Source organism: Haliotis rufescens, unplaced genomic scaffold (genome assembly GCF_023055435.1).
Source record: "Haliotis rufescens isolate VD_foot unplaced genomic scaffold, xgHalRufe1.0.p SCAF_18, whole genome shotgun sequence".
Classification (NCBI taxonomy): Eukaryota; Metazoa; Mollusca; class Gastropoda; order Lepetellida; family Haliotidae; genus Haliotis; species Haliotis rufescens.
The window spans coordinates 9861489-9874197 of NW_025963868.1; the positions used below are offsets into that span (position 1 = coordinate 9861489).

General features: G+C 45.6%; 1 protein-coding gene across 1 annotated transcript; it reads left to right on the forward strand.

Annotated features, from left to right (window-relative positions):
- The first annotated feature begins 7792 nt into the window (after positions 1 to 7792).
- On the forward strand, positions 7793 to 10789 carry LOC125381596 (sporozoite surface protein 2-like). The gene is made up of 5 exons (XM_048398662.1): positions 7793 to 7873; positions 8403 to 8655; positions 8843 to 9392; positions 9480 to 9968; positions 10372 to 10789. Exons 1-5 carry the CDS (start codon positions 7793 to 7795, stop codon positions 10787 to 10789), a joined length of 1791 nt encoding a protein of 596 aa, XP_048254619.1.
- Positions 10790 to 12709: the final 1920 nt, after the last annotated feature.

The following is a 12709-nucleotide window of genomic DNA, read 5'->3' on the forward strand; positions in this document are numbered from 1 at the left end:
ACACCGCCATTATATAGCTGCAATATTGCTGACTGCGGCGTTAAACAATAAACAAAAACAACAAGCACTTGGAGTGAGTGAGTGCTTGCGGTTTTACGCCGCTTCTAGCAATATTCCAGCAATATCACAGCGGGGGACACCAGAAATGGACTTCACACATTGTACCCATATCGGGAATCGAACCCGGGTCTTTGGCGTGACGAGCGAACGTTTTAAGCACTAGGCTACCCGACCGCCCCTAAACAAGCATTTGGAAGCCAAGCCTGACGCGAATCAGTGGGTGTGACCGAGTGAATGTTTTACGCCGAGGTCAGCAATAGTCCAACTATCACGGCAGTTTGTATATAATGGAGTCTAGACCAGACAAACCAGTGATTGACATCATGAGCATCGACCTACGAAATCCCGTTAGTCGCCTGTTACAGCAAGCACAGCCGACTCTTAAGAGTGAGTGAGTGAGTGATTGAGTGAGTGAGTTGGGTTTAACGCCCATTTCAAAAGTATTCCAGTTATATCACGGCATATCAGCTTAATGCGGGAGGAAAGCCCGAAGTGATGCAAGTCTCAGACGTTTACCACAACGGTGAAACCCACGAGCACGGGTATGGTGCTGACAATCCTAGAAACATAATCGGGGGTAACGGGGATTCGAACCAACTATCATAGGCGAATCGCTGCGCCTTAGAGTGAGTCAGTTAAAGTTTAACGTCACATCGGCAATATTTCAGCCATATCGTGACGAGCTGCGCCTTAGACGACTGGGCCACCCGTGCCCCAACCTCTTAAGACAAGTGTCACACAGCTACAAAATATGTATGCACATTATAAATATATATACAAAAAATGCAGCACAAAATGTAGCTGTATGACACAAACATGGGTTGCTGAAGATCAATTCTCACCCGGATCTTCAGGGGTATCTCTTATTTATTTGTTTCGGGTACCAGACCAGAATCTAGTCTCGGATATGCAAATATTTTACGGATAAAAACACCTGTAGCATTATAGTTATGAAATATAATAAAAAGGAGAACAGAGACTCTTCATTTTCAGTTATGATACCGCAGTGATCTAGACTTGCTAAATATTATAGACTTGCATGGGCTGTATTGGTTATATTTGTTTCAGGGTCTGTATGACAGACTTGGGTACATATATGGTAGTTACTACTGAATTGCCCTGCCCTGAGGACACACCTCTATTTAGAATGGTTGACGACATCCCAACAAGCCTGGAGTTGAACCTGTGTCATACAGTACACGTGTCTAAAGTGTTTGTCAACCACTTGGCATTGGGCAATCCCGTAGGCACTTGTCAGCTGGTGAAATCACTTTCCTGTTGCTATTGCGTAATCTGATACCGGATACAAGCGTTATTGATAGCATGAGGCTAATAACATGACGACGATACTGCTACGCCTGCAACTGATGATATTGATAACAGTGACTACTACTGCTGCTACTACTACTACAATCATAATCCGGGGTAGAATAGGTTTTATCATTTAACTTAAGCATTTATCCATGACATAAGCTTATGACATAAAAACATGTATGTCATACCCCAATGACATAAGTATGCAAATTAGATATGCAAATTAGATAACCGGAAGAGGGAGCGGTTTGATTTGAAACTATATATTATAAGTGAAGTTACACTAGAGATATAATCAGATTACACAGAATCGTTGTTGTTACCGTTATTAAAGTTTCAATTATTCTGCAAAAGTCTGTTCAAGTATTTTGTTTAAAATAATCCGAGGAACTTTTTTTCTCAGCGAATTGTTTATTTTGGTATACATGGCTCATTCGTGACCGGGTTCCGTCTTAGCGCAAACGGGCATACCTAAAACAATTGTCAACTAGTTGCGTAATGGTTCACATATATTTCCCCATATATTATATATATTTCAGATGCAATTCAAAGCACATCGGGACATGCAGAATTATACAGTATGATTGGACACATTTAACTGTGTATTGGGTATATTTTTAGATGCAAGACATATGTAAAATCAAAAAATATTTCTGAGGGATTCTTTGAAGTAGAACTTGAAACCATACGCGCATTCTGATTGGTTTGTCGTATTTTCGCACATAACATTCATCGATAGGGGGACGAGCCTTCTTGCAGGTTACGGAAAGGGGCGAGTGGTGACGAATGATACATGGCTATGGAACACATGTATCACTACGCACGATCTATACGTAAGATTTCGACAAGTTGCTGATGTTAATGTTTAATGCAATTATTCCTTAATTTGGAAGCAAAAATGTGAAAATGATAAATAGAATCCATCACTCGTGTTTTTTAATATGGGAAATATCAACCTCGTCCCGTTAATCGGTATTTGCCTCGCCAAAGGCTCGGCAAATACCGATTAACTAAGACTCGGTTGATATTTCCCATATTAAAAAACACTCGTGATGAATCCTCTATTTCAGCAACGCATGCTTGTCGTAAAAGGCGACAATGCTTGTCGTAAGAGGCGACTCACCGGATCGGGTGGTCAGACTCACAGTCATAATTATGTTGATTATTATGCATGTTACTACCCTATAAATAACCAACATAGTGGAACAGTCATATATTATGTATCATTATTGTAAAAAGAAAATATTGAGATTTCACAAACATGTAACCACTGAGTCTTCTGGCAATAAATATTTCAAGGTTATCATAAGTGTTTCAAAGTAATAAAGTATGAAATGAAACAAATGTGTTTTCCCAAAATGACAAGAAATTGATTAGAGATCTAGTGGGATTAAGAAGAGCCATTTCCCTCTGTTGGGATTCTGATTCTGGGTAAGAATATACCACACACACACACACACACACACACACACACACACACACACACACACACACACCCACACACCCACACACACACACAAATGCTGGTTGCAAGAGGTGACTAACGGGATCAGGTGGCTGCTGACTTGGTTGATGCATGCCATCCAATCCCAATTGCGCGGATCCAGCCACTAGAAGTTCGATTATTTTGATGATGTCTATTTCACATGATTTTCCACAGTAAAAAACATTTTACACCCTAAAAGGCCGTTACAATTCCTCATAACTTGCTGGAGAAAGTAACTAGTAAAGCTTCCTTCACGCTTAATGCATGACTCATTGGCCTGTATCTTGTTGTCCGTTCAACTGTCATAACTCGGTCAAAATCATGACGATTGTAAACATTCTATGAGTTAGAGAGCACTTGTCGAGCCTTTCACACAAGTTTAACAAACTCCAAAACACAAAATGTTTTCACATTCCACAGAGACTTTAAAAGCTGACAACTCAGATGAGAAATAAAAATTAAAAAAACACCCCTAAAAAGGTCTCCACACAATCTCCATTGCCCACCTCGGAACACGGAGAATGCACAGCTGCCACACGAAGACACCGACACCGACGTAATCTTTGTTTGCTCAGGTCAAAGGTCAGGGTTCAAGTTGATGAAGCTACCAAGCCATACCGCCGTTTCTCGAGTGAAATGTGAAACGTGTATTTTTGACTCCTATTTTCGTCACTGCACGGTCGAGTAAGTCCATTCATAGCGTGAGAAACCCCAATATATGCCGCATAGATCCTATACGGCAGCAGTTAGGGTAATTCCATATTGAAAAGGCTTTGTGTAAGTTTGTATACGGTGCATGCCGATATTTACAACACCATGTTCGCATGCGTAAGTTTGTACTGGTTTTTCTCGTTGAAGGCGACCCGTGAAGATCCGGGGTAGAATAGGTCTTCAGCAACCCATGCTTGCCGTTATAGGCGACTATGCTTGTCGTAAAAGGCGACTAACAGGTCGGGTGGTCAGGCTCGCTGACTTGGTTGATGCATGTCATCATATCCCAATTGCGTGGGTCGATGCTCATGATATCAGTGACTGGATTGTCTGGTCCAGACTAGATTATTTACAGACCGCCGTCAGATGGCTGGAATATTGCTGAGTGCGGCGTAAAACAACAAGCCAACAAACTAAATCTCGTTGAAGGCGCGTTGAAGATGTGGTAAACACTGTTGTGCCGGTAGGATCAGTGGTAGTTGGTATAGACGTGGTTCAAAACACGTAAACCCACGTTTATCCCGTGCAAACAATACAGGCTCATCCCAGGGGGTTAAGACAGTCGGACTTTTCTAGTCAGTTAATTCCCTTGCCTCGCGAAGATGTCCAGCTACATGATGTTTGTTTGTTTGTTTAATGCTGCACTCAGCAATATTCCAACTAATGGACGGCGGTCTGTAAATAATCGAGTCTGGACCAGGCAGTCCAGTGATTGACATCATGAGCACCGATCCACGAAATGGGGATACGATGACATGCATCAACCAAGTCAGCGAACCTGACCATCCGATCCCGTTAGTCGCCTCTTGCGACAAGCGTGAGTTGCTAAACTTTACAGATCTCCAGCTGTGTGAAGGCGTCGTATATATAACCGAGTCTAGACCAGACAAACCGGTGGTTGATAGCATGAGCAACAATTCACGTCACCAGGATGACTTGACATGCAATCCACCAGTCACCGCGCCTGACCACCCAATCCAATCATCAGTAAAGAATAGGACTTCATCAACTCAATAATGTGGTAGGAGGAGACTAACGGGATCGGGTGGTTGGTTGATGAACGTCATCGATCCCAATTGCGTGGATTGATGCTCATGATATTACTCACTGGATGGTCTGGTCCAGACTCGATTATTTACAGACCGCCGCAGTGTTCGAAATACCTGCCTGCCCGACCGTCCGAGACGGGTTGATTTCAACTCGGGCTGCCAGATTTTCAAATTCCCCTGCCCGACGGTCGGGTTATATTTCATATGTGAAAATATTCTAAATATTTCCCGATGATAAGCATTAATTCACATGTAAAGATGAATGATAAAATGTAACCAAAAAGAAACCCCGTAAGCTTATCCTGAGAAACATATGATTATAGTGGGCAGGCGGGTTTTGGTCAGGGCTGGCTGAAAGTTTCATACCCTGCCGCCGTCATATAGCTGGAATATTGCTGAGTGCGGCGTCAAACAACAAACCAACCAACCAACCCTGTCTGACTATTTACAGACAGACGTTACAGACCTTGAATATTGTTGACCGCATCAATGACATCCCCGTATCTTATTCGAACACGTGTTTGCTGGAGAAAGTTTTATAAGTAACCGATTGTGCATCCTATTTAATACTGTCGCTAACTGAAATGCTCCGATTTACTCCAACCGTGAAGGGAAATATTCTATCATAGGAAGAAATGTATGGGTGAGTCACGCCTAAGTCTGTATCCATATCATCCCATGTTGAAGAGAGCCGACAGATGTGACACAGTTGTAACAACTAAGCGGTAAATTTGTGAACAGCTGTGGGTAATTGACAGAATGAACTCACGTGACAATTTGAAGGGCAGAGGGCTATTGTCCAATGAGCTATCGTTGTTTGATCACGTGTAGCAAATGCGTGTCACGATCATCATAGGATTGCGTGCTGCACGTGTATTCCATGCATAACGTGGAATTTGCCTCAGTGAACCGTAGATTATCATGATGTTAAGTCCTGTCGCACGTATTTTACATGAAATATATCAATGTGTCTGGGGTGTGATATGTACTAGACATCAGATTCTAGGGTCAGCTGAGGTGAAATGTGAAATGGGGTTTAACGTTTGGCGTCCAAGATTATTGCACTTGTAGCGACGTGTGCGTGTGTGCGTGTGTGTGTGTGTGTGTGCGTGTGTGTGTGTGTGGCTGCTTGTACTAGTCCAGACTGATGCCGATTTTATAGTAGTAGCCCACTGAGGTACCACAGTTTAACATGAATGTCCCACTCAGACACAGAATACTGACTCCGAGCCGACCAGTCCTTGTTTTAGCCCCTAATGCCGAGCGCCAGTCAGGGTAACAACAAGTAGCATCTTATAACGTCTTTTGGTATGAAGCGGTCGGGGATCGAACCCCGGACCTTCGGCTCGCCGGGAAGTCGCCTATAACGGCAAGCATGGGTTGCTGAAGACCTATTCTACCCCAGATCTTCACGGGTCTCTAAAAATCCTATGGTAGGAGATATATGATAGCTATACGATGCTTACGGTATTATCCCCCTGGTGATACGAATGACACATGTTGGAGAAAGTATTAGCGTTGAGTTTTGTTTTAAATCTTTAAAATATTGGCCTGTCAATTAGAGTTGCATGATGATTCCCTGTGATTGACATGCATACGATGTCACATGTTTAGGGTATGACATACTTAGAGTGAGTGAGTGAGTTGGGTTCAACGCCGCTTTTACAGTATTTCAGTTATATCGCGGCGTGTCAGCTTAATGTGGGAGGAAAGCCCGAAGTGATGCAGGTCTCAGACGTTTACCACTTCGGTGAAACCCACGAGCACGGGTATGGTGCTGACAAACCTAGAAACATAATCGGGGCGAACCGGGATTCGAACTCACAATCATAGGTTTCTTGCGTGCCCAAGGGACTCTGCACGGCGAATCGCGGCGCCTTAGACGACTGGGCCACCTTTGCCCCGACATACTTAGTAATGATTAAAGGGGAAGTGTACACGCAAAAATCACTTTCTTTCTTTTTCTAAACAAAACGCAATTTTAGAATGAATTAGTATCTGTGTTTGAAAACATACGCTAATTTTTTTTCACAGTGAAAGTAGGAAGCTCACAATAGTGTTAAAATGATATGCCGTTATGAGGCCTTCGTTTTACGAGCGAAATAGGCCTGAGTTATCCCCCTTAGATTATGACGTAATTGGTGCCAATTCAACTGGGTCCCTGTCTATTCTCAACGCAAAAGATATCAAGGACCAGTTTGCGGTAAAACAACATGGTCTACGACACACTCCGGCGCAGTAGTGACTCAGCATAACACAATTCTGGCTGGCATCTGAGATGCTAGAATCACAAAACTGTACCTACACCACGTGAAGCGGCTCTAACAAAGCATGATGACGTCATAATGTTTATCAATTGGCACCAATGACGTCATATTGCAAGGGGCATAAGCCATGGTGTTTTTGTTATGGAAATAGAACACTTGGTAAATGTGAAAAATATAAATCGTTTTAATGCAAAAAATATGTTAATTAAATATGATGTTTTTATATTTTTGTCTATGACACTTCTATGTTAACACTTTTAATGTGGAAAAAGTACAAGAAAAATTGGTTCATTTCCGTGTGAACTTGCCCTTTAACCACAGCAACACCTGCATAACGTATGATGTAGGAAAGACATAAGGTGAACGGATATGACTCGTGAACACGCAATTGGGATACGATGACATGCATCAACCAAGCATGGGTTACTGAAGACAATTCTAACTCAGATCCTCATGGGGTCCAACTACAGTGGAATCTGTTTAAATGGACCAGTGGGTGACCGAATATTTAGTCCGTATGTGACATGCGTTAGTTGCTTAAGGCCTATTCTACCCCGGATCTTCACGGCTCGTTGTGTGATGTACACTTGACTAAATAAATCGATGTTACGACTGAGGATCGATTAATCGGACAACAATTAATATTTTCTACAGAAATTGCTTCCTGTTTGTTAGTTATTGAAATAGATAAATATAATATACTTTTTAATCACTGATTCATACTTTCTCCTGATTTTACAGGTTAAGGTATTTATTATTTTTATTCATCATTTTTTTTTTAAAAATACATTTATTTTTTATTTAATGTTTACATTTTTGTTGGTGATTGCATATTAATTTTTTTTATAGTTGCCCACTGTCCACAACACACCTATTGTTTGATGACCGCATTGTTTTAGTTTGCCATGACGAGGCCTACCCTTCAATCTGAGTTTCTTCCGGTTCAGTCCGGATCACAGCGTGCAGCGCGCCTCAATGTCCGTAGCGTGAGATCAAGATCAAGGCTCTCGAGCTACAAGGACGATCAAGGCTCTTGAATAGATAAGCGGCGCCTTCATGATTTTCGTGAGATTTTCGCGAGATAATAATAATAGGGGTTGGCTGAAGTTGATAGTTTCAATACATATTTTATGAACGATTCATAGGACTAGCCTCTTTACACCAACCGCATTCTAATCTAGACATTTGCTTTCTCCCCGTTAAAGGAGTGAATTTTTTGTTTCTGTTTTGTTATTCTTTTCACATAGTCCCCAATCCATGTTTTATACTCACCCGCATTGTATTTGTATTACAAGCCTTTATCTGGTCAGTGGAACTAGTTACGCGGAGGCACATGCAACATGTTCTGTACTAGTCTAAAACCGCCCATAATGTCCCTTAGAGGAACACTGAGTTAGTGAATGGCCAACCAATACCCATTTAACTCAGTCCCAACAAAGCTGTGTCAAGGACTGACCTCACCCCACTAGGTCCCCTTCCGTACATGTCAAGCCCTAGTCAACCCGCCAACCCTAGTCAACCAGCCAGCCCTTCAGCCCTAGTCAACCCGCCAACCCTAGTCAACCCGCCAACCCTAGTCAACCCGCCAACCCGCCAACCCTAGTCAACCAGCCAGCCCTTGTCAACCAGCCATCCTTAGTCAACCCGCCAGCCATCCTTAGTCAACCCGCCAGCCCTCGTCAACCCGCCAACCCTAGTCAACCAGCCAGCCCTTGTCAACCAGCCATCCTTAGTCAACCCGCCAGCCCTCGTCAACCCGCCAACCCTAGTTAACCCGCCAACCCTAGTCAACCCGCCAACCCTAGTCAACCAGCCAGCCCTTGTCAACCAGCCACCCCTAGTCAACCAACCAGTCCTTCAGCCCTTGTCAACCAGCCAGCCGTAGTCAACCAGCCAGCCCTTGTCAACCAGCCACCCCTAGTCAACCAACCAGTCCTTCAGCCCTTGTCAACCAGCCAGCCTTAGTCAACCAGCCAGCCCTTGTCAACCAGCCACCCCTAGTCAACCAGCCATTCCTAGTCAACCAACCAGTCCTAGTCAACCAGCCATCCCTAGTCAACCAACCAGTCCTAGTCAACCAGCCAGCCCTAGTCAACCAGCCATCCCTAGTCAACCAACCAGTCCTAGTCAACCATCCAGCCCTAGTCAACCAGCAATCCCTAGTCAACCAACCAGTCCTAGTCAACCATCCAGCCCTTGTCAACCAGCAATCCCTAGTCAACCAACCAGTCCTAGTCAACCATCCAGCCCTTGTCAACCAGCCATGCCTAGTCAACCAACCAGTCCCAGCCAACCATCCAGCCCTCGTCAACCAGCCATCCCTAGTCAACCATCAAGCCCTAGTCAACCAGCCAGCCCTAGTCAACTAGCCATCCCTTGTCAACCAACCAGTCCCAGCCAACCATCCAGCCCTCGTCAACCAGCCATCCCTAGTCAACCATCAAGCCCTAGTCAACCAGCCAGCCCTAGTCAACTAGCCATCCCTATTGAAACCAACCAGTCCTAGTCAACCAGCCATCCCTAGTCAACTAGCCAGTCCTAGTCAACTAGCCAGTCCTAGTCAACCAGCCCTTGTCAACCGACCATCCCTAGTCAACCAGCCAGCCCTAGTCAACCAGCCAGTCCTAGTCAACCAGCCATCCCTAGTCAACCAGCCAGCCCTAGTCAACCAGCCAGCCCTAGTCAACCAGCCAGTCCTAGTCAACCAACCAGTCCTAGTCAACCAGCCAGTCCTAGTCAACCAGCCATCCCTAGTCAACCAACCAGTCCTAGTCAACCAACCAGTCCTAGTCAACCAGCCAGTCCTAGTCAACCAGCCATCCCTAGTCAACCAACCAGCCCTAGTCAACCAGCCAGTCCTAGTCAACCAGCCATCCCTAGTCAACCAGCCAGCCCTAGTCAACCAACCAGCCCTAGTCAACCAGCCATCCCTAGTCAACTAGCCAGTCCTAGTCAACCAGCCCTTGTCAACCGACCATCCCTAGTCAACCAGCCAGCCCTTGTCAACCAGCCATCCCTAGTCAACCAGCCAGCCCTAGTCAACCAACCAGCCCTAGTCAACCAGCCATCCCTAGTCAACTAGCCAGTCCTAGTCAACCAGCCAGTCCTAGTCAACCAGCCATCCCTAGTCAACCAGCCAGCCCTAGTCAACCAACCAGCCCTAGTCAACCAGCCATCCCTAGTCAACTAGCCAGTCCTAGTCAACCAGCCCTTGTCAACCGACCATCCCTAGTCAACCAGCCAGCCCTTGTCAACCAGCCATCCCTAGTCAACCAGCCAGCCCTAGTCAACCAACCAGCCCTAGTCAACCAGCCATCCCTAGTCAACTAGCCAGTCCTAGTCAACCAGCCAGTCCTAGTCAACCAGCCATCCCTAGTCAACCAGCCAGCCCTAGTCAACCAACCAGCCATCCCTAGTCAACCAGCCATCCCTAGTCAACTAGCCAGTCCTAGTCAACCAGCCCTTGTCAACCGACCATCCCTAGTCAACCAGCCAGCCCTAGTCAACCAGCCAGTCCTAGTCAACCAGCCATCCCTAGTCAACCAGCCATCCCTAGTCAACCAGCCAGCCCTAGTCAACCAGCCAGCCCTAGTCAACCAACCAGTCCTAGTCAACCAGCCAGTCCTAGTCAACCAGCCATCCCTAGTCAACCAACCAGCCCTAGTCAACCAGCCAGTCCTAGTCAACCAGCCATCCCTAGTCAACCAGCCAGCCCTAGTCAACCAACCAGCCCTAGTCAACCAGCCATCCCTAGTCAACTAGCCAGTCCTAGTCAACCAGCCCTTGTCAACCGACCATCCCTAGTCAACCAGCCAGCCCTTGTCAACCAGCCATCCCTAGTCAACCAGCCAGCCCTAGTCAACCAACCAGCCCTAGTCAACCAGCCATCCCTAGTCAACTAGCCAGTCCTAGTCAACCAGCCCTTGTCAACCGACCATCCCTAGTCAACCAGCCAGCCCTTGTCAACCAGCCATCCCTAGTCAACTAGCCAGTCCTAGTCAACCAGCCCTTGTCAACCGACCATCCCTAGTCAACCAGCCAGCCCTTGTCAACCAGCCATCCCTAGTCAACCAGCCAGCCCTAGTCAACCAACCAGCCCTAGTCAACCAGCCATCCCTAGTCAACCAGCCAGTCAACCAACCAGCCCTAGTCAACCAACTAGTCAACCAACCCTATCACTGGGCCCTATTCTAACCGGGGTTTCCTACACATGTCAAGCATTATATACTGTGACCTATTGTAACCCAGAAGTCCAAGGAGATTACTTCATGTGTCAAGCACAATACACTGGGACAACCTAGAGATAACCTGTACAGAACAACCATCTCGTGTCGACAGCTTCTACACAGTCGGAACATACATTAGCATATCTCTGACTGATCGGAAACAGACTTTCACATCCGCAACCGTTCGCGGTCTGTAATAACACAGGGGAGGTAACTCCGACGATACAAATATTAGCTCAAACTGTGTTATGGTTGCGCGTCATCTCTGCGCTAGTTCAAAATACCGTATGCCCTCAGGGGTAGGCATTACGTTCTGAAATAAGCGCGCCGGCCCCTAGTATGGGCCGAGTCAGCTACGAGTGATGATTTTGCCAAACATCGTTCAAATACCATACCGTTTACTGACTTAAATCGTCTAGCTACTCGGCCAATCTCAGTTAAATCAGATCTTAGTTTTCGCTACCGCTAAACAAAGATCTAAGGACATCCCATTACGGGTCACGTCAGAACGACCTTTCGCGAACATTGACCGACCAATGAAATGACTGACAAGAAATCGACATTAGCCAATCAGAAGGCATCTTTCTCGAGCTTTACGGCACTAGTTTCAAACTGGCGACTACGCTTCGAAACATATTTTGACGTATTCTCGATTACAAAAGTTAAAACTGACCAAAACATTATTCTGAAATGACTTATAGATGACCTAGACTGTATGAATATAATCATAAAACCCGAACTGTCGTTCGGAATACCCTCTGTTAAATATTTCGAGGTTGCATGATTAGAAAATACATTCCGGATCTGGTAAGCGACGGTCTGATTGGTTGGATGAATGGTCGCTCTGACGTGACCCGCAATGGGATGTCCTCAGATCTTTGTTTAGCGGTAGCGAGAACTAAGATCTGATTTTAATGAGATTGGCTCCTCGGCTGGGCCAACACTGGCATGACTCCATATTGGAAACGACTGTTGCACGAATTGGTGGTATACATTGCTGTAGGAGCTGTATCTGGCGGAACACGGTTTACAGTGAAATCACGTAATAATATTACTCCAGGGCAGACTTTGGGTAAGTAACGGAATTAAGATCGAAGTCAACTTGCCCGGGAGCTGAACCGGCCCCTCTCGTCACATTCAAAATTGAATCAGGACTGGGCCCAATCCCATTAAAATCAGATCTTTTACTCTGATACGACACCGTTTTGCTGCGTCAGGATCTGTGATCTCCATAAGTGAGCGAGTGTGTGAGTGAGTTGGGTAAACGCCGCTTTTAACAGTATTCCAGTTATATCACGGCGTGTCAGCTTAATGTGGGAGGAAAGCCTGAAGTGATGCAGGTCTCAGACGTTAACTACTTCGGTGAAACCCACGAGCACGGGTATGGTACTGACAAACCTAGAAACATAATCGGGGCGAACCGGGATTCGAACCCACAATCATAGGTTTCTGGTGTTCCCAAGGGACGCAACTCTGCACAGCGAATCGCGGCGCCTTAGCCGACTGGGCCACCCATGCCCCCGATCTCCATAAGTGGTCGCGTCAGTTCCTTATCAGCCAATCAGCGTCGATGCTTCTAAATTTCCGATACGAGTG

Excerpts from the sequence above, each read along its gene's own strand:
- LOC125381596 (XM_048398662.1), top strand. The coding sequence starts at position 7,793 with ATGACGAGGCCTACCCTTCAATCTGAGTTTCTTCCGGTTCAGTCCGGA. Across the intron at positions 7,874-8,402 it reads CGCGCCTCAATGTCCGTAGC|TCAACCAGCCAGCCCTTCAG; the intron begins GTGAGATCAAGA and ends CGCCAACCCTAG. Across the intron at positions 9,969-10,371 it reads CAGCCATCCCTAGTCAACTA|TCAACCAGCCAGCCCTAGTC; the intron begins GCCAGTCCTAGT and ends GACCATCCCTAG.